This window comes from Hoplias malabaricus, chromosome 3 (genome assembly GCF_029633855.1).
Source record: "Hoplias malabaricus isolate fHopMal1 chromosome 3, fHopMal1.hap1, whole genome shotgun sequence".
NCBI classification, from domain to species: domain Eukaryota; kingdom Metazoa; phylum Chordata; class Actinopteri; order Characiformes; family Erythrinidae; genus Hoplias; species Hoplias malabaricus.
Genome location: NC_089802.1, coordinates 58,727,729 through 58,751,317, shown reverse-complemented (window position 1 = coordinate 58,751,317; position 23,589 = coordinate 58,727,729). Strand labels below are relative to the sequence as shown.

At 39.6% G+C, this 23,589-nt stretch overlaps 1 protein-coding gene across 12 annotated transcripts in view; it reads right to left on the bottom strand.

Annotated features, from left to right (window-relative positions):
* Positions 1 to 23,589, bottom strand: part of lrrc7 (leucine rich repeat containing 7) — a 182,785-nt gene that overhangs the window by 16,552 nt on the left and 142,644 nt on the right. For 7 of the 12 annotated variants that reach the window (XM_066665951.1, XM_066665946.1, XM_066665955.1 and 4 more), the window contains 9 exons: positions 22,867 to 22,982; positions 21,574 to 21,643; positions 20,192 to 20,291; positions 19,939 to 20,081; positions 17,735 to 17,923; positions 15,536 to 15,658; positions 13,543 to 13,629; positions 7,362 to 7,473; positions 1,889 to 2,069 (listed from right to left, as the gene is read on the bottom strand). In XM_066665951.1, the coding sequence (XP_066522048.1) occupies positions 1,889 to 2,069; positions 7,362 to 7,473; positions 13,543 to 13,629; positions 15,536 to 15,658; positions 17,735 to 17,923; positions 19,939 to 20,081; positions 20,192 to 20,291; positions 21,574 to 21,643; positions 22,867 to 22,982 (1,121 nt within the window). The remainder of the gene's footprint in view (positions 1 to 1,888; positions 2,070 to 7,361; positions 7,474 to 13,542; positions 13,630 to 15,535; positions 15,659 to 17,734; positions 17,924 to 19,938; positions 20,082 to 20,191; positions 20,292 to 21,573; positions 21,644 to 22,866; positions 22,983 to 23,589) is intronic. The other 5 variants (XM_066665949.1, XM_066665950.1, XM_066665959.1 and 2 more) reach the window with 3 other exon arrangements.

Below are 23,589 nucleotides of genomic sequence, written 5' to 3'. Positions count from 1 at the left end.
CAGTTCCATGTGATCTTTACGTGCTACATCACCAACCACCACAACAGCACCTCTACAGTGCATTTCTCCAACTAGTCTGTGTTCTCCTCATCAACAACTACTGACTAGACCTTTCAGCTGTTTCTGATAATTCCTTCACAGCTGCCCTTAGTTTCCTGCTCCTGACGCCGAACTGCACAAGCAGACATGTGGCCAACTTGGCTACAAATCCTCTAACACCTGTCTCCACCGGTCTTACATGTGCCGTTCCCTCACCTCAGCCACGTACTTCAGCTTCTTCCTTTCGAATGCTTTGTCTACTGCATCCTCAAATGGAACTTCTTAACTCTATGAAATAAACTATCCGTTTACTTTCAGAGTACAGCACCATTTCTGGCCTCAGTGTAGTTAATGCAATGCACTCTGGGACCTGCACGTTTTTACCTACGTCCACCAGCAATTTCCAATCTTGTGCTTCACCACATCTACCAATATTTATAGCCTGTGCACTCTCTCAAATACGTTCACCCTCACGCACAAGCCTGATTACTTTATTAGTACAACCACTCATTAATGCATTTACCTCTAACATTTGCATTAGAGGTAAATGTATTTACTGTCCAACAAACATGCTAAAACCCTTAGCACCTGATTATGTCTCCATGTATACCTCCCCTTCGACAAACTAACCTTATAAGCTGATATAATATGCTTCAGTGCGCCAACCCCTATACATAATCTACAACTAGGGTTTTCACCAACCCACTGTCCAAGATTTTAATAAAAAATTATGTTAAAGTTGTCCATATTTTTGTAGCTATTGTATTTTTTATTTAAATTCTCAGTTCAGTGTTTTAAAAGACTGGCAGCTTTACTGTGAACATGTTATTTAGTATTTGTGAGAAGTGAGTATACAACTTCTACCACAAAATCAGCAGTGAATTTTAAGAGAATTTTTGTGAGGATTTCAGTAGAGCAGTTGCCCTGCTGACCTTGGCTCTGTGTGAGAGAGGCATGTTGATGGGGTCCCTGCTGAGCACCATCAGACATGCATGTTTAAGAAAGATGAAAGCCATCTTGAGTGCACTTCAGACAACCACGCTGCCATTTCATGAGTTAGTATCTACTTTATACTAACGGCAATACTGCATGAATCACGCACATCTGCTCTCAAATATAGGGATCAATAAATAAGTGAAAAATTATGCCTCTGTGAAGGGAAAAATCAAAGTGTTTGGACCATCATGGCAAAGTAAGAACGATATGAACAAGACATGATGCTAGTGATTCAGAACCAGCACTCAAAGTTAAGAGCTCTGTGCTTCAAAGCAGTTCTGTTTCTGTAATTGATTCTCTCTTTTATACATAACTTGTCTCAGCAAATACACCGAATAACACACTGAATCTGCAATCATATCTTAATATTTAAAAATGGGTGCCTAGGCCTTTTGCTTTAGGTTTCTAAAAATAAAACTTGCCTGATTTTCTGGCTTTCAGGTGTTTTTGCTTGCCTAACAACTGTGGACAATATGTAACGTGATTGCATTTAGACATTTATGCAATTTTAAATTGCACTTTTCAGTGGCTGAAAGACAAATTTTAATGTATAAAAGGGTCTCATGAAAAATAAAAAAGCAATAAAAGGGACACTTTGTCTTGTTTTTTAACTCACTTGATTCACATAAACTCTGATCAACCCGCATTGTTGTAGATAAAAAAATAAATAAATAAACGGATAAATTTGACTTTGGTGTCTTTTTGAATGATCTGTCATCACTTTTAGGCCACCCCAGAACTAGTAACTAAGAACACCAAGTGAATGTAATGTCAGTGAATTGCACAGATGTGCTATCAATTGAGATAAATGAATTCTGGCAGCGATGAAATATGAGGATCAATCCCTGCCAACCTGTTAGTCCAATGAGTCTGTGGAGGGCCCTCTTTGACAGCACTCTGCAAGGAGCTGACATTGCCTGGGGGGTTGGAGGACCCAGAGGAACCCTGCGAGGGTGAGTAGTCTGAGTAGGTGGCAGAGGATCCACTGTTGTTCAAGCAGTGCATTTTGTCTGGATCTGAGTCATCCATGGATTCTGAAAGGTCAAAACAAAATGTAGGAAACATATAAATATTACAAACCTTACAATCATAACTCAAATTCATTGGTGCCCCAGGCCAAGTCCAATATTTTTTGAAGTGGAAAGAAGTAAACAGACATTTATATATTATTTCTGAAAATGGTAATTTTATATTTGATTAATTTACAAGATAAGTGCTAGTAATGCTTCTAGTTCTGCAGAATGTTTCTAGGTTTTCTAGGTCTTGCATGCAATGCATGTTCAAAGATCTAAGCACAGATTTTCTGTGATGTTTAATGGACTGAGATGGCCATTGCAAACACTTTCAGGGTTTTTTTTTAATTATTTTTATTTGGATTAACCTCTTTGATATGTTTTTAATTGTTAGTGTTTTTGAGCTCAGTGTCTTTGAAAAGAGTTTATTAATCCCTGTTATCAGCAGACAATTCCTAATCACAAATTTTGACCTGCCTAACCAGAAAATGAGTCATTCAAATCAATTAAAGCAACACTAGGTAGAATGTTGACCTTATAATTACACCTTTCGAATCAGTGTGATGCTTCACTGAGGGTAATAGGGACAATAGGTTCTCTATTCTGCACATCCAGGCTCTGCACTGCACTGCACTGCAGAAACAGCACAATGTATCTTTTGGAGGTCTAGAGGAAATCATCCTGCATCCCTCCCCTTTGATTTTAGGACAGTGCACTCTTCAACTGTAGGGGGAGCACTGGAGCAAAAATACCAAATCTTACCTAGTGTTGCTTTAAGGCCTAATAAGGTATTTAAGTTTTGAGACTGTAGTATAATAACCAAACTTGTACAAATACCAATTTCTGTTTTGTTTTCGTCTGTTTTTAAGTTAAGAAATTATAAAGTAACTGTGCATTGACATTTGCAGGAAAACATTCTATTTGACACAGGTTGCTGAAGAGGTTGTGTTTACATACAACTGTATAATGTTCCTTTGCTGGGTTTAAATTGTATGCTTTAGTAGGTGCAAGAAGAGGATGCAAACTGAAATAATGCTCTATTCCCAATTGCAATTGCCATTACAGGCATAAAAAGAACTTCATCATGACAGCGACCACAATTATTCTGTTGCACCCAGCATTTAATTATGTTACAACACTCCCTGAGGCCACTGAGTAATATATGGTCACTGCAAAATCACTTTTTGTAATCTCAAAGGTGGCATGCATTTTTTTTTAATTCAAACTAATACAAAGCAATTTATTCAGTACATCTAAGGATGGGAAGCCTCTAATAAAAATAGGTTTATATATAGTGTATAAAGCCCTGATATATATATGCTGTAAAATGTTGTAAAAGAATGAATAAATAAATACATACATATATATATATATATATATATATATATATATATATATATATATACTCCTCCTTGGATCACCACCTTAACGTGGTGGAGGGGTTTGCGTGCCTGCGTGAGCCTAGGAGCTATGTTGTCGGGGGCAATAGCCCCTGGTAGGGTCTCCCAAGGCAAATTGGTCCTAGGTGATGGGCCAGACAAAGAGTGATCCATAAAGACATGGATGAATAAGATAACAACGAGGACACAGCCTCCCTTGCCCGGAGCAGGGTTACCGGGGCCTCACCCTGGAGCCAGGCCTGGGGGAGGGGCTCCTTGGCGAGCGCCTGGTGGCCGGACTTTCACCTATGGGGTCCGGCCGGGCTTAGCCCGAAGGAAATACATGGGTCCACTCTCCCATGGGCCCACCACCTGTGGGAGAGGTAGTAATCCGGGTCTGGTGCATTGTGGATCGGGTGGCGGTCGGGGTCGGGGGCCCTGGCGTTCTGATCCTCGGTTACTGAAACTGGCTTTTGGAACATGGAACGTAACCTCTCTGGTGGGAAAAGAGCCTGAGCTGGTGCGCGAGGTTGAGAGGTACCGGCTAGATATAGTTGGGCTCACCTCGACACACAGTATGGGCTCTGGAACCAATCTCCTTGAGAGGGGCTGGATGCTCTTTCACTCTGGAGTTGCCCAGGGTGAGAGGCGTAAGGCAGGTGTGGGCTTACTCATAGCCCCCCAGCTTAGCGCCTGTACGTTGGGGTTTACCCCAGTGGACGAGAGGGTAATTTCCCTGCGCCTTCGGGTTGGGGAAAGGGCTCTGACTGTTGTTTGTGCTTATGCACCGAACAGCAGTTCAGAGTACCATGCCTTCTTGGGGACCCTAGAGGGAGTGCTGGAGAACACTCATTCTGGGGACTCCATTGTTCTGCTGGGGGACTTCAACGCTCACGTGGGTAATGACAGTGAGACCTGGAGGGGCGTGATTGGGAGGAACGGCCCCGCTGATCTGAACCCGAGTGGTGTTCAGTTATTGGATTTCTGTGCTCGTCACAGTTTGTCCATTACGAACACCATGTTCGAACATAAGGGTGTCCACAAGTACACCTGGCATCAGGACACCCTAGGCCGCATTTCGATGATCGACTTTATAGTCGTATCATCTGACCTGCGGCCATATGTTCTGGACACTCGGGTGAAGAGAGGCGCTGAGCTGTCAACTGATCACCACCTTGTGGTGAGTTGGATCAGATGGCGGGGGAGGATGCCGGACAGACCTGGCAGGCCCAAACGTGTGCTGAGGGTTTGCTGGGAACGTTTGGCAGAGGAACCTGTCAGAAAGATCTTCAACTCCCACATCCGGCAGAGCTTCGACTGCATCCCGGGGGAGGCTGGTGACATTGAGTCCGAGTGGGCCATGTTCCGGACCTCCATTGTTGAGGCGGCTGAACAGAGCTGTGGCTGCAAGGTTGTCGGTGCCTGTCGGGGTGGCAATCCCCGCACTCGGTGGTGGACACCCCGGGTGAGGGGGGCTATCAAGCTGAAGAAAGAGTCCTATCAAGCCTGGTTGGCTCAGGGGACTCCGGAGGCAGCCGACAGGTACCGGGGAGCCAAGCGGCTTGCGGCCTCGGCAGTCGCTGAGGCAAAAACTCGGGTGTGGGAGGAGCTTGGTGAGAACATGGAAAACGACTTTCGGTCGGCTCCAAGAAGTTTCTGGCAAACCGTCAGGCGACTCAGGAGGGGAAAGCAGTTTTCCACCAACACTGTATATGGTGGGGGTGGGGAACTGTTGACCTCGACTGGGGACGTCATCAGACGGTGGAAGGAATACTTCGAGGATCTTCTCAATCCCACCAGCACGTCTTCCGCAGAGGAAGCAGAGCTTGGGGACCCCGGGGGGGGCTCGTCTATCACTGGGGCTGAAGTGGCCAAGGTGGTAGGGAAACTCCTTGGCGGTAGGGCCCCGGGGGTGGATGAGGTTCACCCCGGGTTCCTCAAGGCTCTGGATGTTGTGGGGCTGTCCTGGTTGACACGTCTTTGCAACATCGCGTGGACATCGGGGGCAGTGCCTCTGGACTGGCAGACTGGGGTGGTGGTTCCCCTTTTCAAAAAGGGGGATCGGAGGGTGTGTTCCAACTATAGGGGGATCACACTCCTCAGCCTCCCCGGTAAGGTCTATGCGGGGGTACTGGAGAAGAGAGTCCGACTGATAGTTGAACCTCGGATCCAGGAGGAACAATGCGGATTCCGCCCCGGTCGTGGAACACAGGACCAGCTCTTTACCCTCGCTAGGATCCTGGAGGGTGCATGGGAGTTTGCTCAACCAGTCTACATGTGTTTTGTGGATCTGGAGAAGGCATTCGACCGTGTCCCTCGGGGTATTCTGTGGGGGGTGCTCAGGGAGTATGGGGTACTGGGCTCTTTGTTACGAGCTATCCAGTCCCTGTACAAACAGAGCAGGAGTCTGGTTCGTATGGCTGGCAGTAAATCTGACTGGTTTCCAGTCGGAGTTGGACTACGTCAGGGCTGCCCGTTGTCACCGGTTCTGTTCATAATTTTTATGGACAGAATTTCTCGGCGTAGCCAAGTGGCGGAGGGTGTCCGGTTTGGTGGTCTCAGGATTCCATGTCTGCTTTTTGCAGATGATGTGGTCTTGTTGGCTTCATCGAGCCGGGACCTCCAGCTCTTGCTGGACCAGTTTGCAGCCGAGTGTGAAGCGGTAGGGATGAGGATCAGCACCTCCAAGTCCGAGTCCATGGTACTCAGCCGGAAAAGGGTGGAGTGCTCTCTCCAGGTTGGAAGTGAGATCCTGCCTCAAGTGGAGGAGTTTAAATACCTCGGGGTCTTGTTCACGAGTGAGGGAAAGATGGAGCGTGAGATTGACAGGCGGATCGGTGCAGCGTCAGCAGTAATGCGGGCTCTGTACCGGTCCGTTGTGGTGAAGAGAGAGCTGAGCAGAAAAGCAAAGCTCTCGATTTACCGTTCAATCTACGTCCCAACCCTCACCTATGGTCATGAGCTTTGGGTAGTGACCGAAAGAACGAGATCGCGGGTACAAGCGGCTGAAATGAGTTTTCTCCGCAGGATGTCTGGACTCTCCCTTAGAGACAGGGTTAGGAGCTCGGACATCCGGGAGAGACTCGGAGTGGAGCCGCTGCTCCTCCACGTCGAAAGGAGCCAGCTGAGATGGTTCGGGCATCTGGTTCGGATGCCTCCTGGACGCCTTCCTGGAGAGGTGTTCCGGGCATGTCCAACGGGGAGGAGGCCCCGGGGCAGACCAAGAACACGCTGGAGAGACTATATGTCTCGACTGGCCTGGGAACGCCTCGGTATACCCCCGGAGGAGCTAGAGTCGGTGGCTGGGGAGAGGGAGGTCTGGGTTTCTTTGCTCCGACTGCTTCCCCCGCGACCCGGACCCGGATAAGCGGTGGATAATGGATGGAAATGGATGGATGGATATATATATATATATATATATATATTCATATTCTTTTACAACATTTGGCACAAACTCTTATGTAGAGTAACTACCAACTGTAATCGTTTTACAAATGTAGACTAAAAGCAGCTGGGAATCAAACCACAGTCTGTTGTACAGATGGCAGTGATTTTATTCACTTGAATACACCAAATATAAGGTTAGCATAAAATTTTAGCCTAAAATGTTTATAAAAGTCATGGCACAAACATTTATAGAAGGAGCTTCATGGCAAAATAGTATCAAAGAACGCATACTTAAAGATTTTCCAAATTTACCATTCAACATTTTATTTAAAAGCCTAGAAGACATGTGTATATATGCATTGTAGACACTAGGACCCTCATCCCTATCACCACCACTGTGAAGAAATGTATAACAGTAAGATTCTCCACAAAGAATAATTTCAAATCCAACCACTCTCTGAATAACTTTGCATTTCAACAACTGAATTAGCAGAAATGTGCAAAAATCTCAGTAATTCCCTTAAAATTAGTTCCCTCTGCTGATTACCTTTTTTGTCCTTTCCCAGTAACACAACCTTTGGCTTGTACATAGGTGGTTCCACTAGAGTTGGCCTCATGTCAGAAATCCGAATATCATTAGGAGAGCCTCCAATGGAATCCTGGAAAAGTAAACCAACTGTTGAATAACTACCATAATTAAATTTAATTTACCTCTCAGGACTGCTCTTATAATTTTGTATCAGCTGTTTACAGGACCCAATTCACACACAAAAAAATCATAAGCTTATGTGAATTACTAAATGTTAAATGGGAAATTAACATTAGCATCTCAATGTCACAAAATCACAACTCGCTCTACATTTAAACTCTCTATGTATGATCATAGAGAGTGTTCAGTTCCATATAAAGCTGTTACAATATTACACAGTTTTATTTACAACAGCAAGTACTCATGGATAAAATGATAAAAATAGTGCACACAATAAAATGGGCCATATTAATGAATGCATCAAAGACATATTGTTTTTGTGGTCTCTGCATAATACATAAGGCTGTAACTGCAGTTGTCCTGGAAATGTTTATTGCAAGTGTGAGAGATGGGAGAGAAAGTGTGAGACCTTGTTAGTATCTAACTGATATAATGGTGGGTGGATATTATACTGCCACAGCAATGTCATTCCTAATTACAATTTATGTAAACTGTATGCATCAGCCCTCCTCTTTGTAAAATAAAACTGTCACAATGGGTATTACGATTAATGCAAAATCAGTGTAAATATTAAAAAGTGCACTGGCAAATCTACAGCCATTTTTATTAAGCAAGATGAACACATTTTTCAGATCAGTATGTTGTCTTTATCCATAGAAGATTACATGGCATCCATTATCATTATTTAAATGCCATTGTTGTCCTCCTAAGATTGACTGGTGCTTAGTACTTCAGAACAAATAAAAAAAATTAATTTAAAATATAAAGACGAGTAAAATGAAAGCAAAAGTGTAACTATGGCGGCATTCACACAGCAGGTAAAAGTAGCACAAATCTAATCTGTTTTTCATATGTGACACAGATGTGTCATTTCTGTGGCTGTGTGAACAGCACAAATCACACTGAATCTGATCTGATCTGAGCCACATCCATATGTGGTATAGAAATCCGATCCACATTTGATCTGTGGCAATGCAACACTGTCTGAACAGTCAGATCTGAACTTTTACTCTATGTCACTCAGGCCATTGAAAATTATCTGTGGACTCAGGTGCAAAGCAATTTGTTTTAATTTGAGGTGTTTAGGACATGGAAACGGCCCGGTTTGGGAAAAACGGGAAACAAAATTGGAAAAAAAAAATTGTGAAACTTAATCCAAATCTCATGAACATCTGTATTAAGCATTTTTATAGAACAAAGATGAGAAGAGGCTTTTTTTAGTACTTCTGTATTTGTTTTATATATTGTTCATATGTACAATGTGGATCATGGTAATGTTAAACTTATGTCAGTCTCTTTGAAGGCCTCTAGTTTGTGAGAGATCCTGCAAATTGGGGATTAGAGTCAAATGTTTTAATACTCTTTAAAGTCTGTTAATTAAAGTACTACTCTGTTTAATGTAGAGCTCATTTGGAATACAGACATTTTCTGTTTGTGATACAGTACTGCAGTAAAACACCACTCTGGTCCATTCCTTCATTTAAAAAACTTAAGTGATGTATGAAACAGACAGGAATTTACTTCTGGTGAAGGAGCCTGAAGCATTGTCCTTTTGCGCATGCAGGTGTTTAGGAGTGTGATCTGTTCAGACTGATGTCAGATATAGGTCATATTATACAGAAAGTGTGAATAGCAGAACAACAAAAACAACAAAAACATTGACTTGGGCAACTTTACCTGCTGTGTGAATGTTGCCTAAAACAGAGTTTCTGACACTTACCATTCAGTGAATTTAGCCTTCAAATCAAGTTTAAAGAACAGACTTATTAATATTCATACATGGTTTATAAACCATGTGTAGATGTTTCCCTGCAGGCTGTAGTTAACTGCAGTTTAACAAAGAACTCATTCTGGAGTCAAAACATTGATTTAACTTATCATTTCACTTTAACACTTTCTGTGACAGTTATTTGCATGCTTTTTGATACCCCCACAAAACATGAACTGAAATAATCTGATTTAAATTCATGAGTTAACAATTTACAAAATGTTCACTTTGCCCAAATGTAGCTGATCAGCAAATGCATGATTTGTTTATTTAATTTTAAACTTTAAGGATGAAGCTAATCAGGCACATGCACAGATAGACCCCTAATGATGCACAAGCATCTCCCCTTTTGCCCTGGATGAGAAAAGTGCCCTTTCTTTTGGAGCTCAATTTTTTTTCTTAATTCATCAATATTTAAAAATAAACATGACCCTCACTGTCACCAGTTCCTCCCTTCTCCTCCTCCTCCGGTCAGCCCTCATGCAGTGCTGAGAGCAAGGCCAAACCGCTGCTATACACTTGTCCTTTGACATGCAGCATCGGGCAGACAGGTAATGACAATGTTTATGCAATCCCTGACGTTGTGTGGTGCAAAAATGATCACAATACTTAACATTATAGTGCTGCTGAAAAGATTATGTGGCTACTGGCCTGATATTTCCTTTAAAAATATATATATATAAATGAATAAATAATTTAAAAATGGGTTCAAAGCCTTGTCTAGCTATTTACTGATGTATAGAGTTTATTAAAGACTTTTTTTTTAATTCATTTATTCAGAGCATTCTTTTGATAAGTTTTAAGTTACAATATTTTTGAGGATTTTTTAATATATTGTTTGGTTATTAAAAAGCGCACACAATACGGCCTTGTTTTTGAAAGTTTTCATGTATTCATGCAATTTGACAATTTATTTGATTAGATGTATATTGATGGTGTTAACAAAAATAAATATATAAGTTGAATATCCTACTGTGTTTTTTTATTTTTTATTTTATGAATAATTGTGGCAATGGGTGCCCTTTTTCTCCCTGCCCCCAAAAATGTCTGTGCACGTGCCTGAAGCTAATGTATCTAACCCATTTCCCACCAGTTTGTACTGTGCATCAAAAAGAGCTTTGAAACTTTAAAGTTCAGCAGAGTGAAAGATCACATTCAATAATGCAGGAGCAAGGATTCCAGAAGCTTCTGTGTTAAATCGTGCTTCTGACTTCCAAAATTATGTTTAAAAAAGAAGTTAAGCTCCAGCCTGATCAACAACATTTGGGATAAGGTAAAACTGAAGACATCTAATCTTTTTGATTGGTAGTCTAACCCAATTGTGTTTATAGTTTCTAATGTTTAAAATCCTCTTATTTTAAAGATCAGTGTCTGGCTCACAGATATGTCTTCACTTCACACTCTGTCATCTCACACACTAGCTGAACATGGGCACATGAAGTTGCAGAGCAGGTTAGAACCTGCACATTCTGATCACCTCACAGAGTTAGTGTGTGCTACATCCACCTGTAGCACCATACATTCATTTAACTCTCTCTCTTTCATCTTCTCTCTCTGCATGTCTTGCCTTCCTCACAGCATGCCAAAGCAACATCAATATTTCAGTAAACCTTCAGTGACTGTGGCCACGTTAATATGGAAATATGGCTTATGTTTTTGCCAGGTTACTCAGAAACATTCAGTGAATTCTAAAATTCCAGAACAGTTGGGACACTGTAAAATGCAATTAGTACAAGAATCTGTGATTTGTTATATTTCCTGAATCTTTATTTAACTCAGAAAATATTTCAAATATATTTTGGTCAATATAATAAGATTTTGCAAATATAAACCAACTTAGAATTTGATATCTGCAGTGCACATGAGACACACCTGAGACGAGGGCAAAACAAAAGCGAAAAAAAAATACTTCGAAAATTCAACTTACACCATGTCTTATGGCATTCTAAAAACAATGTGTCTGTAAAATTTATAATTTTTTTTTTTTTTGCAAACAAAAATGTCTCTTGTCTGGACAACTTTGTGCCAAAATTTATAAGAAAGATTTCAAAAAGTTACAAAATAAAATTCAGTGCAATATTACATAGGGTTTAAGTCTTTATCATGTACAGTATATTTTCATATTGTGAAAATATTAACAGTAATCCTGGAGAAATCTCAATCTGTCTAGGGCAATGTCATACATCACTGCGGACTAAACTTGAACTTCAAGCCCTCAGATGGCACTGCATAACACTGGTCATGTGCCAGTGAAAAATAGAGCTACAGGATCAAGAAATCCAAAGTGATACTCTGTTACACAAAGAGAAAGCCATACATCGAGTCCATGCAGAAACACTGCCATGTTCCCAGGGCCTGAGCTCATCTCATATTCCCCAAAAAACAGTGGAAATGTGTCCTGTGGTCAGATATTTGTACATTTTAGCTTGTTCTCTGAAAACACAGACATCAAGTTTTTTGTGCTAAACATGAAAGTCACAATATGGAGGTGCATCATTGCTAATGGCATGAGTGGCTTCCTATGTGAAGATGTACAGGTATATGCCTCTTCCTGCACATGTAACAAAACATGGCTTGTTAGATGCAGAGTATTTGCATTTGACTGGCCTGACAGGACCCCAGATCCTTAGACACATCATGAAGAGGAGAATTAGATAACACTCAAACACATAATGTAAAGATGCTGAAGTCTTGTACTAAGTAAGAATTGGCACAAATCCACTTGAAAAAATAGCAATAATTTGTATCCTCATTTTCCAGGGTTTTTTTGTGTGCATTGCAGGCATCAAATACTAAAATGTTTATATTTACAGAATACAACTTAGTTGGTGACTGAAGGCACTAGTAATATTTTCATTTTGCTTTGGTCAGTGAAGTTATTGTTCAAATCACAGATTCTTGTTTCCACTGCTTTTCTGGTAACAGAGGTGTAAAAACACTGAAAGACCACTGGATTAGGACCACCTTCCATGGATCTACACTCATTGTAAATTTTATCAGCTGCACTGACTAGACAGAAACAGAAGTTCTGCAATAACACCTTTAGTACACCTGTAGCTCTGTATACTGCCTTATCCCCATTTCACACTGTTCTCCAATGGTAAGGACCCACACAGGACCACCATAGAGCAGGAATGATTTGAGTGGCTCATTCTTAGTGCTGCAGTGATACTGTGAAGATCCTGACAATTATATACTGAACCATGGAAATGGGGATAAGAAAGTATGCAGAGAAACAGGTGGACTACAGTCTGTAATTGAAGACATACAAAGTGCTCCTGTATGGTCAGTGCACCTGATAAAATTGTCAATGAGTGTAGGTGTTCCTAATCCAGTGATCGTTCAGTGTAAAATGCCTTGAGTTAGGCATTAGTAATGATTACCATGCTATCACACTAACTAGAGCAAGCAAATCACTTTTACCTCTCATAGGATATAAATGGCTAGAAGTCAGGGTGTTTTCAGACACATTTTTGAATCTGAAGTGAAGAAATTCATTCATTCATTCATTCATTGTCTGTAACCGTCTTGGGTCCGTAGCCTACCCAGAATCATTTCACATGCTAAATTTAGGTGAAAGATAAAGTAGACTGTTTCACATATTTCATGTTTTATCTACAAATATTTGAACAAATATCGTATATATGATGTCCATAGCCATCCATCAAAAAGAAGCAAAAATTATCCTCAAATTATCTTGGAATTAACAAGATCAGTGTCAGAGGTAATAAAGATTTATAGTCAGATGGTGAGCCATTCAGTCATTCAGTTATAGATGTGCTCAAATTAGACTTAGAATTTAATTTGTTTGTTTTGTTTGTACTGTATACAATTTTTTTTCTAGAATTGAATTTAGAAGTCTAAATATGAACATATAACACAAGCTCTATTCACTTCCAATCCAACATACACTAGTAGGATGCACACTGATGCTGTTTTGATCTGACATCAGTTTGCACATGATGCTGTTTGGTGCATCAGAGATACAGTTTTAGGTTTCCAATAGTAGCTTTTCTTTATGTCTCGTTTTCTGATAAAAATCATTACACTCCAAACTGAAATGTATATGCAGACTTCAGTGTTAATTCATATTTTCCAAACTCAAAAAAGCAGTATGCTTGTTTCTTTTATCTTCCCCCATAAAGGAGGCAAGCAAGATCAGTGTCAGTTCAATCCATTTTATTTGCCTTGTAGGCAGTTGAAAGTCACCCTAAACGTGATTGACTGCTGTCTGGTCTCTCAGCCACTTACTATGAGGCAGAAGCACGAAGAGGAAGTAACGGCCAGGCTCGAATTCTCTGGCTGTTGAGGCTTGGGAACGACGCGATGTAAAGAAATCTAAGCAAAACAAACAAACATACATACAAACAAACAAACAAAGAAAATGGAGGATTTTCATGGTCTAGAAACAAAAGAATGCATAAGAAGCATGGAGTCATGGCATCAGTGCCCCCAGGGTCTCATCACCCTGGATATTTGGGCACTGTATGGAGTTTTGGCTACAGGGTCTTTGAGACGGTGGGTTGTAGCAGCGTTGAGGCCATACCAAGCAGTAATGGACACAATAACACCACACAACTGTGGGCTATTCTACACAGATAGCTACTGCACAAAGCATTGGAAAGCCTGGAGTAAATGTGAATGGATATGAGTTCCTTTTATGTGTCTTCGCTTCCTGTAATTTGGCAGATTTCTGCAGCTCTGATGAGAATATGAATCAAGACGAAGAATCTAATGCCAAACTCTGATAATACAGACTTTTTTTTCATTAAACTTATGATATATTGACATACACTACTGAATGAAGTTGAAGCAGATTCCTTATGCTTTTGCACGCCAATATGAGGAGTTTTTATTCAACTACATATGAACATTACCAGTGTAAAGAAAGCAAGAGAATCTTTCCCCAAGTTATGACTATCCATTCTAGCTTTACACCTCCAAGCTCTTCCTGCAGGTTTGTCAAGTGGTTCTCTTGCTGTAGAACCACTGACAAAACAGACAAAACAAATCCTCTGAGTGGATTATTATTTTTTTTAATGATTTAGCAGAAGCCAATCCCTCACACAGTAGATCTCTCTCTACTGTGCACCGTCACCCGTAATATGAAACACTTCCCAGCAAACATTGTCATCAGGCACTTCAATTCACTTAAAGAGAAAGAGGAGCATTAATTATTATAATTACATGAACGTGCAAGTCCCCCATTTTCGCACTAAGAAAATCATTAATGACAATATGGATCTAAACCTGAATTCTCGCAAGAGATCTTCCTGCACTGTTGAGATTTTAATGGCTGCCACTCAGCAGGCTGTGAGTGTACTTGCCATTTCAATCTGACCTTTCCCTCTGTTTGTTCAGCAATCTTGGCTGTAGGCTAAGTATTTTTCTGGGCTTAATCAAAGGATCAAATCTCAGAATCAGATACGTTTATGGGAGGCAAATTCATATATATATTGTTGATGCCATTTGTCTTAAAGATGACCCTTCTTCACAGGCTTATTACATCTTATAATAGCTTACTGTTCAGTAACGACACAGAAAAACAATGCAAACTGTCTGATTGCCTGGAAACCATTTCAAACTAAATTATTCCTAAGTTAGGGGAGTGAGGAATGATAGACTAGACTGTCTTGCAATTACTGGGAAAGGGTTAAATAATAACTCCATTACGAAGTTAAGTGTAAATCACCACAGAAGCAATGTTGTGGCACACTGACTTTGAATATTTAATCCAGCTCTGCTCTTCTCTGCCCATGAGGAGAGCTAATGAATTCATCATCCTCTTGCCTCTTAAAGAAGGCCATTGGCGGTGTTCAGGCTTTGAGAAATGAAATATTCTCAGTGATGTCTGTTGGGTTCATCCCTGTGTCTCATGTTTCAATGCTAACAATTTACAAACACTTTCTGACAATGTGTAGGGATCGACAAACACCCTACAACTGCAATGAAGCCATTGAAAATACACAGACTTTATCAGTGATCAAGATCTTTAGACTCTAAAGTGATATCCATGACTCCATTGATCTTTTCTATGTCTGTAACTGATGATAGCCAGAGTAAAAAAGTCAGAGAGGAGCTGAAGACAGCCCTACATAGCTGAAAATGGTGCAATACAAAAAATATAACTGCTGCATATAAAAAAAATCCTGGAATAAATATTTTACAATATATTTACGTCAAAATACCATAATCCTATTTGTTCTATAAAAATCAAATAAAATCTAAAGAAAACCAGTGGTACCTCAGAGCTCTCGGTTAGATCCTCTTTGTCCTTCCGCTTTGAGATGTCGATGGCTGAATTAAGAATGGCAGTTTGGTCTGGCATTGGAGGCTTTGAGAAGTCTTTAACCTCTCTGTCTGTCACCTGTCGAGAGCGTACACTCAGTCATGTGTTGTATGCGAAATCAGTAATGCAAACTGCATGTCTAAATCATCACGCTAGCCTCAAACTGTGTTAAGTTGCAAATGAACTAGCTCGAGTGGTTTCTGGCACTGCATTAGATACTACTACTACTACAAAAAAAAAAAAAATCTAAAAAAATGGAAAACTGGATACACAGAACGGCTTCAAAATCACTGCTGTTATTGTTTTTTCCATATGCAGTTTACTTCTGTAGTTTTAGTTTAACGTATTCACGTAACCGCAGTTCTCAGTATAAAAAGTTAGGTATTTCACTATGTTGAAACACCCTCTGTGTGACAGATCATGGAGGCAACAAAAACACCAAGTCACAGAAGTGTCCAACGAGTGCCCACATCCTATATTACAAGAGGCAGATCCCCTGTCATGCATGCCCTTTGCCCTGTGAAATACAAAGAGGGAAGACTGATTTGCCTCACTTCTGATTCTGTGGTTACATGTGTAACCTTGCATTCTCTTTTACTACTGATTCAGTATTTCTTCATGGGGGATATAGCCAGCTCTTGTACTGCATGATTCCTGAACTACTAAAAGACATATATGATGCAAATTTAAAAAGTTAAACAGTTCAGCATATCTGGACCATCCCATGCTCATTCAATAGCCTAGGGTCCAAGATAGTGTGTTATAACAATATAGGATCCGTGGAAAAATTACCTAAATGGGCCTGTCTTTTTGTAGGAGCAGAGGAGGTGCTGAATCTGGTTGGAGACACATCTGGAACCTTAATATGCTGGCTGAGGCACTTTGGATAGTGAAAAACATGTGGCGAATGGTCTCATCCTTTTTTTATAGGATGGATGGTGCTTGGACTGAAGGGAGCCACACCTGGAGACTCAATGTGCTGGCTTGGGTTGGGGCATGATCCTTATATCCCCCACCTCTTCTTGGGACTTGGGGGTGGGAGGTGTGAGGGCTGATGCTGAGCAGCAACTGACATGTAGATCATTCTGAACCTGCTTTGCTTGAAGACTGAGCCATCAGGTGAAGAATGACTACGCTTACATGCACCAGTTTCTGTACAAGACAGGCCATCAGGCAAAAGCAGGCAGAATCCTCCTTATAGGCCTGAGAATACAGAGTGGCTCACCAATAAATACCTGTAGTTAGGCCCCTTTCCTATGACAAGCTAACATGCTGTAGTGTGGAAGCTAGTAGAGGAAGCAGCAAGTTAGCTGTTTCACTTGTACCAGCACAACACACATTAACACACAACCTTAAGTCAATGTCACTGCAGTACTGAAAATGATCTAAGCGGCCAAATCCTATTTGCTCTGTGGTGGTCATGTGGAGGTCCTGACCACTGGAGAACACAGTGAAAGGGGGTTAACAAAGATGCAGAGCAACAGATAGACTACACTTTGTGATTGTAGAACTACAAAGTGCTCCTACATGGTCAGTAGAGCTGAGAGAATTAACAAGTCAGTGTAGAAACAAGGAGGGTGTCATAATGTTATGACTTACTATTATATATATTAATAAAATACATACCTCTCTCTCTCTCTCTCTCTCTCTCTCTCTCTCTCTATATATATATATATATATATATATATATATATATATATATATATATATATACATATATATATATATATATATATACATATATATATATATATATATATATATATATATATATATATATATAGATATATATATATATGGATGGATTAAAAGTACTTACATATATACTGCTATTTAAAAAATAAAATATCAGTATGTTAGTGGTTTAAATATTATAAATTCTTGTGTTATTTAGATTTTTATGTGGTTTATCAAATTATTTATACACATTCTTGATTAAGACGTCTACAATGTTATTTTTTATTAATTTTTAAACGTTATTACCATGTATAGAGTTTAATAACAAAAGTACTTTGGGATTGAGAATTTAAAGGGGAAACTATGTTTTTTTTATATTTTCTCATGTTTTCTCTGCTAGAGATGCATTGTACCACAAAGGCAGATATGATATTAAAGTAGATGCCTGCTGCAGTAAGCTGAGTTGACATGTTATACCTCCTTGGGTGCAATGGGCCACTTGGGTTCATATTTGTCTTTGTTGATGAGCTCCATGTTGGTGCCAGAGGAATTGGTGCCAGAGGAGTTGAGTGGGTGGGTTTTGCCCACCATGTTCTGCACAGATTTCACCATGTTCTTCAGGTCCTCCGGGTAAGGGGTGGGATATCGTTTCAGATTAATCTCAACCTAAAGCAAGAGAAAGAAATAGGAGAAGGGGCAGATTTAGCTTTGCAACCTCCTAAGAAAATTTAAGAGAAAGAGGTCAAATAAGTAAACTAAAAAAGTAAAAATGTTTACTGATAATACACTGTAAAATATCGGCTCATATTTTAAAGTGCAATTACACTGTTTTTATTATAAAAATAATATGCTGAACCATCAATAAAAGCAAAATATTTTAAAAGTGTTATAAATGTGAAAAGCATGTACATATTTACATCTTGCTAATTAAATAAATTACTTTCACTGCACGATCACAGTAAAGAATTGCTTCGATTCTTTACTTTCAAGTTAAGTTCAATAATTGCTTGAACTTTCAAGTTCAAGCAATTATTACCAGATTTTTCCACTTTCCATATAATTAATTGTTCTACTACATAATACATCAAAACAAAGCTTTTCTACACCTGTGAATGCTTATATGAATATCAAGAGTTGTCATGTGGAGTACAAAGAAGATGAGTAGGCAGAAGCATATGTTCAGGTGACTGAGCAGCAAACAAAGACATTCAGGACAGGGCTTAAACAAATGCAGACAGTGGAAGATACACCTATGAGCTGTCACATGACCTTAAATCACCTAACAGCTCAAAAAAAGACAAAGCGGAACACAGGACTAAGTCAAAACCAAAAGAACGCAGCAGAATCCTGGCATTACCCACACCTTAAAAATGCCTCAAAAGAGGCATAAAAACACAAAACAAGCCAAGGAGGGGTTAAAGCAGAATTAAACCAAAAACTCAGAATACATAAACAAGATACAAAAGCTAAGGCTAAATAGTACACAAGAAAACAATAACAAAGCACCATTTAGAACAGACACAATAGGAAAAAATCACAGGAAACAAAACTTGCAAAAATTATAAAGAAGTCCAATGTGTTGCATTTGAAAAGGAGCAATAAATCCTGGAAATTGTTGAACAGCAGACGGGGTACTTGGCAGAGGCGACACATGAGGTCAAAGGAGGGTGAAGACGGTGTTGGTATAGTTGAAACTGACGCTTGGGAATCAAGATTCTGGATGGTGTCCAGTGCTGAACCCCGGACTGCACTTGAAGGAGAACACTGGATTTGGGGTGCAACCCTGGACATGACTCAGAGCAGGACCCCTCTTAGACCTCTTTCTGCTCCACTCCTTCACACAGGAACAAAGTCCTGATTCGATTTGTTGATCATGACACATGCCCTCCAGGTTCCTCAGGAGCTTAGGTCCTGACACTAGGCTGTCCTCACATAAACACAAGGTGAATGGTGAAAATACTGAGGAGGAGCGAGACTCAATAGCAGCCATGGACATGTCGGCACTCACCTCCTGGTGTGGCAATGGCACTCGTATCACGTAAAAATTTTGGGCCCTCTAGTCCCCCTAAAAAACCCTCACTGGGATTGTAGTCACTGTGTCCACCGTGGTACTCAGCTTGAGCTTGGAGGCCACCTCAATGTGGCACTGTGACAGTCACTCAGACCACCTGCTGCTTTCTGTTTCTGGCCATTCATTCTGTTACGTGGAGTATGAAGGAGATGAGAAGGCAGAAGCTGAGGTGACACGTAATGAAAACAAAAGGAAGACACCCATAAGCATTTATAGCAACAGCACAAACCAAAATATAACAAAAAATGAACAGTAAACCAAGACACCCAGGTAATGATTATACAACTGGAGACAAGAGCATACACCTGTGACCTCACAGGTGTGGGGCGTGGCTAAAAAAGACACAAGGGAAACAGAGTGCTGGACTAATACAAAACCAAAACAGCATGTCAAAATTGTGACAAAAGATAACACAGTATCAATACTAAATTTACTTCAGTTATTTTACTATTATAATTTAACATTGTTGTAAAAGTAAAAAAAGGTTTGACCTTTTATAGCATATTATAAACTTGTTATTTTTATTTTAAATAAGGAACGCTTTGTTTGTGTGTGTGTTTGTGTGCGTGTGTGTGTGTGTGTGTGGTTGAGTAAATGAAAATAAACACACAAAAGGGGCCTGGGGGACCTTGACTTTTCCCGAGTTATCCTCTTCTTCCTTCTTGTCCTCAAAGTCAAAAGCCACAGTCATCCTCTGTTGTCTCTGCTCCTCCCACAGTGCAGGGTTAAAGCTGTCGCTGTCTGATTGATAATCTGTAGAACACATTGGAAACTGTGTGATTTCTTGTGGAAAAACAAAAATACAGATAATCCGATCCATGCAGATATGTACAAATAAGACAAGTTGTTTCATATTTGTTCACCCTCATCATGCCGAGGCTGTTGGGGGAACATGTAGTTGGTGAGGACTCTCTGCTTCGTCTCAGGTTGGGCTTCTGTTTGTAGGGGAATAAGGGCCTTGGACTGTAAATCAATTCAGAAATTGTTTCAGATTAATATAATTTTCAGAACATGTACAATATTAACCATGAATTCTAATCTAATTATTTAACCAATGTTATGCCATTCACTTTGTCATTTTGTGGGCCACTTGTCAACTACATTTGTGCTCAACTCTTCTTCTTATTGGTCAGTTTTATTTGTATATAATAAAATAAACCTTCATTTATTGATTTTCCTGTAAAAAAATAGCAATTAAGTTATTAATTTGTCACTATAGAAATTAAAAAGTAGGAAACTAACAGAAAACATATGTAACAAAATGTTTTTATTTCTTTTTCAGTACTTTGTGTATTTACTTTCTGCATTTATTACATCTTTGCTTCTTAAAGTGTAAGGATATATATATATATATATAATTTTTTGGGCCCTAAAATGGAGTCTGGCAGGTATTTTTAAAATGCCTTGAGATTCCTTCCATGTTGACATTTGCTGTGTACAATCATCACACACAACACATCAATTTTGCTTTGAAAATTCTCTTTACAGGCCACCTTCTGGCATGGCACAAATAATCAATATTATGCACATGCACTACCTATAGTCCCACCTCATGATCCATAGTTCAATTAGATTACTTTTCAACAAACCTAAAAGTGACAGAATTACAGCTGTTATGTGACCAGAGTTGATGTGGATTACCTGCAAGTGGACTGCATGTCCACTTTGTTAAATCAGCATTCTGTGATTGCTAGGTAGACATCATATTTTGTCCTATCTAAGTGAGATCACCTCAGGAACATATACCTAGAAACACCAGACTTATCTAGTAAAATGGATTCTTTTTGTCAAATTTGATTTTATTCTACTATCCTAAACAGAAAGAAACTTTAATTTATCTGCCCATACAGGCTCTGAAAATTTTAATTGATTTGTAAATAATTCTAATAATAAATAAAAATTGGAAAGAGGTGGAAAGCCCCGTCCAAGCCCCCACCAAACATTCCTCATTTTTAAAACCCAAAATATGTTCACCCTAACTTAATGTCAATTTTTTAACATTTACATGAATGGTGCCCTATGATCATTGCACAGTATTGTATACAACACCATGGGGATGTGCATGAATAAAATGTTGAAAATGTATTATGTCAGTGCAATAAACTATATGCAGATTGTTCTGTGAATTATTGTACTAAAACAAGAGACATATTTTGATTATTCATCAATAAATCCTATGAAAAGTCAGTCAAATGTCCATCCCTAATATGTTTGCATGGCTGAAAAAAAAGTTAAAAACAATCACCTGATTGTCAGATAACCAGAGTGCAGCAAGATCTTTCAGTTTAGTGAAAGTGTAGGGAAGATTCTTCAACCTATTAAAAAAGCACAAATATCACACTAGTCACAGAAAAGAATAGGTTGTATGATTCAAAGGCTGAAAAAATGCCATTCAAATGACTATACCATGGGATGAGTGAATCCTGAGTATTTAAGAGTGGTGTGAGCCTCAGATGACTTCTGTCTGTTGAAGTCATCCCATTAACTCTGCTCCTTTAATGGCTGTGTTGTGTTAAGTGATGGTTGGGTTTAATTACCCAGGATCCAGTTCATCATGGCCAGAGCACCTAAACAGCTCATACAGCTCATAAAGTGCTCACTTAATTAGCCTGCGGGCAGCATGCTTTTACTCAAGCTGGGCCTCTATCATTGAGTGCCATTAGGAAAACAACAAACAACAATATTCGGCTGCACATTAAAATGTTATCCATAACCTTCATCCAAATTATTTGCATGTATGGAGACGTATTTGTTTCTGAAGAGTATTTTTCATTGCCTTGGGCTTGTCTTTTATAAATAACATTTTGCTATGCACAATATGAGTATATGAGTTGATTGTGCATGCTGAGAGCACAATGTAGCAGTTATAAGTGGCAAAAAGAAGCTTTCTGCCCATGTGGCTTAAAATGTAAAACATGCTTCTAATCCTTTCTAATAGAAATGCAACTGAAAGAACTTTGTGTAAAACATGGGAGAATCATGCAAAATGCTGGTTTAAAATTCTCAAGTTTGAGCAGTTGGTAGTGGCCAATTTTCTGCTGATATTATATCTCTCAAGTCAGATATTAATTTGTGTTATGGCTTCAAAAGACACATTGCTGAGATCTCCTTTAATGACAAGTTAGATGATGGTTATATACAGTAACAAGCCTTGAACACATGCCAAAAATGTTAAATTTTAGTGTTTATACTCTCTGGAGATGTTTGTGTGTAGAAAATGTACAGTCTATAGGGAGGTGACATTTCATTTTCTTAGTTGAAGTAAAATAACACCCTTCTATAAATTTATTTTTCAGAAATAGCTTCATAAATTCACATCAAAATCTATTTAACAACTAATTTTATTTTCTGTTTTGTCTCAAGCTTCTTGATGACAAAGGTGCAGGGGGTGTGATGCACAGTAAGTGGGTGGGTCAAGGCGCATGGTGCACTGAATGTGTACATACATCTGGCTCAGAATATCATAACAAAGCTGACAAAATTCATACAAAAGTATAGTTAAAACAAAAAATAATCCCACAGTAGTTATAGGTGTTACCTGTTATCACTCAGATTGAGAACACGTAGTTTTGTCATCTGTCCAATTTCCTCAGGAAGAAATTCCAGTTTGTTGGACCGCAAGGACATTACTGTCACATTTCTGCAGTTTCCAATCTGCAATAAAAGAAGAGATATGATGTCTCTGAAAATTAACATTATTTTAAAGGATTTTCCTTTTATTTTCCACCCCATCCTCTCCTCTCTCTGTCTTTCTCACTGTCTGTCTCTGTCTCTCCTCTACTGCACTCACCCACATTCTCTCACACCGAAAATAATCTAATCCATCAATACCTCCCTGCTAGTGGGGTTAGTATACGTCAAAGCTATCTACAGGATTTTGCCACTACAATTCAGTTTAGCGTATAATGCAGGTGTGTTCTTGAATTGTACAGGGTTGAAACCATAGCAACCAGGCTCACATCCAGTAGCAAGGAGACAGAAGCTTCTGTACAGCTCCAAAGCCAGCAATGACTGAAAAGCTGGCAGATGCCTGTAAGGTGGGCTTTCTGGCAGAAAGACAGCTCTACTCTGCATCAACATATCCATCATATTCATAATACATGAACAGGGTTATTTCTCTTTAAAGTGTCAGCTAGAACTCTTTAATAAAAGCCAATTAAAAACAATAAAAAATGGGGCGTCTCTGTGTTGCCAAAGACTGGATTGTCATTCCAGCTGGACTTGGCTATTTTTAATTTATATAATGTAATAAAATATTAAT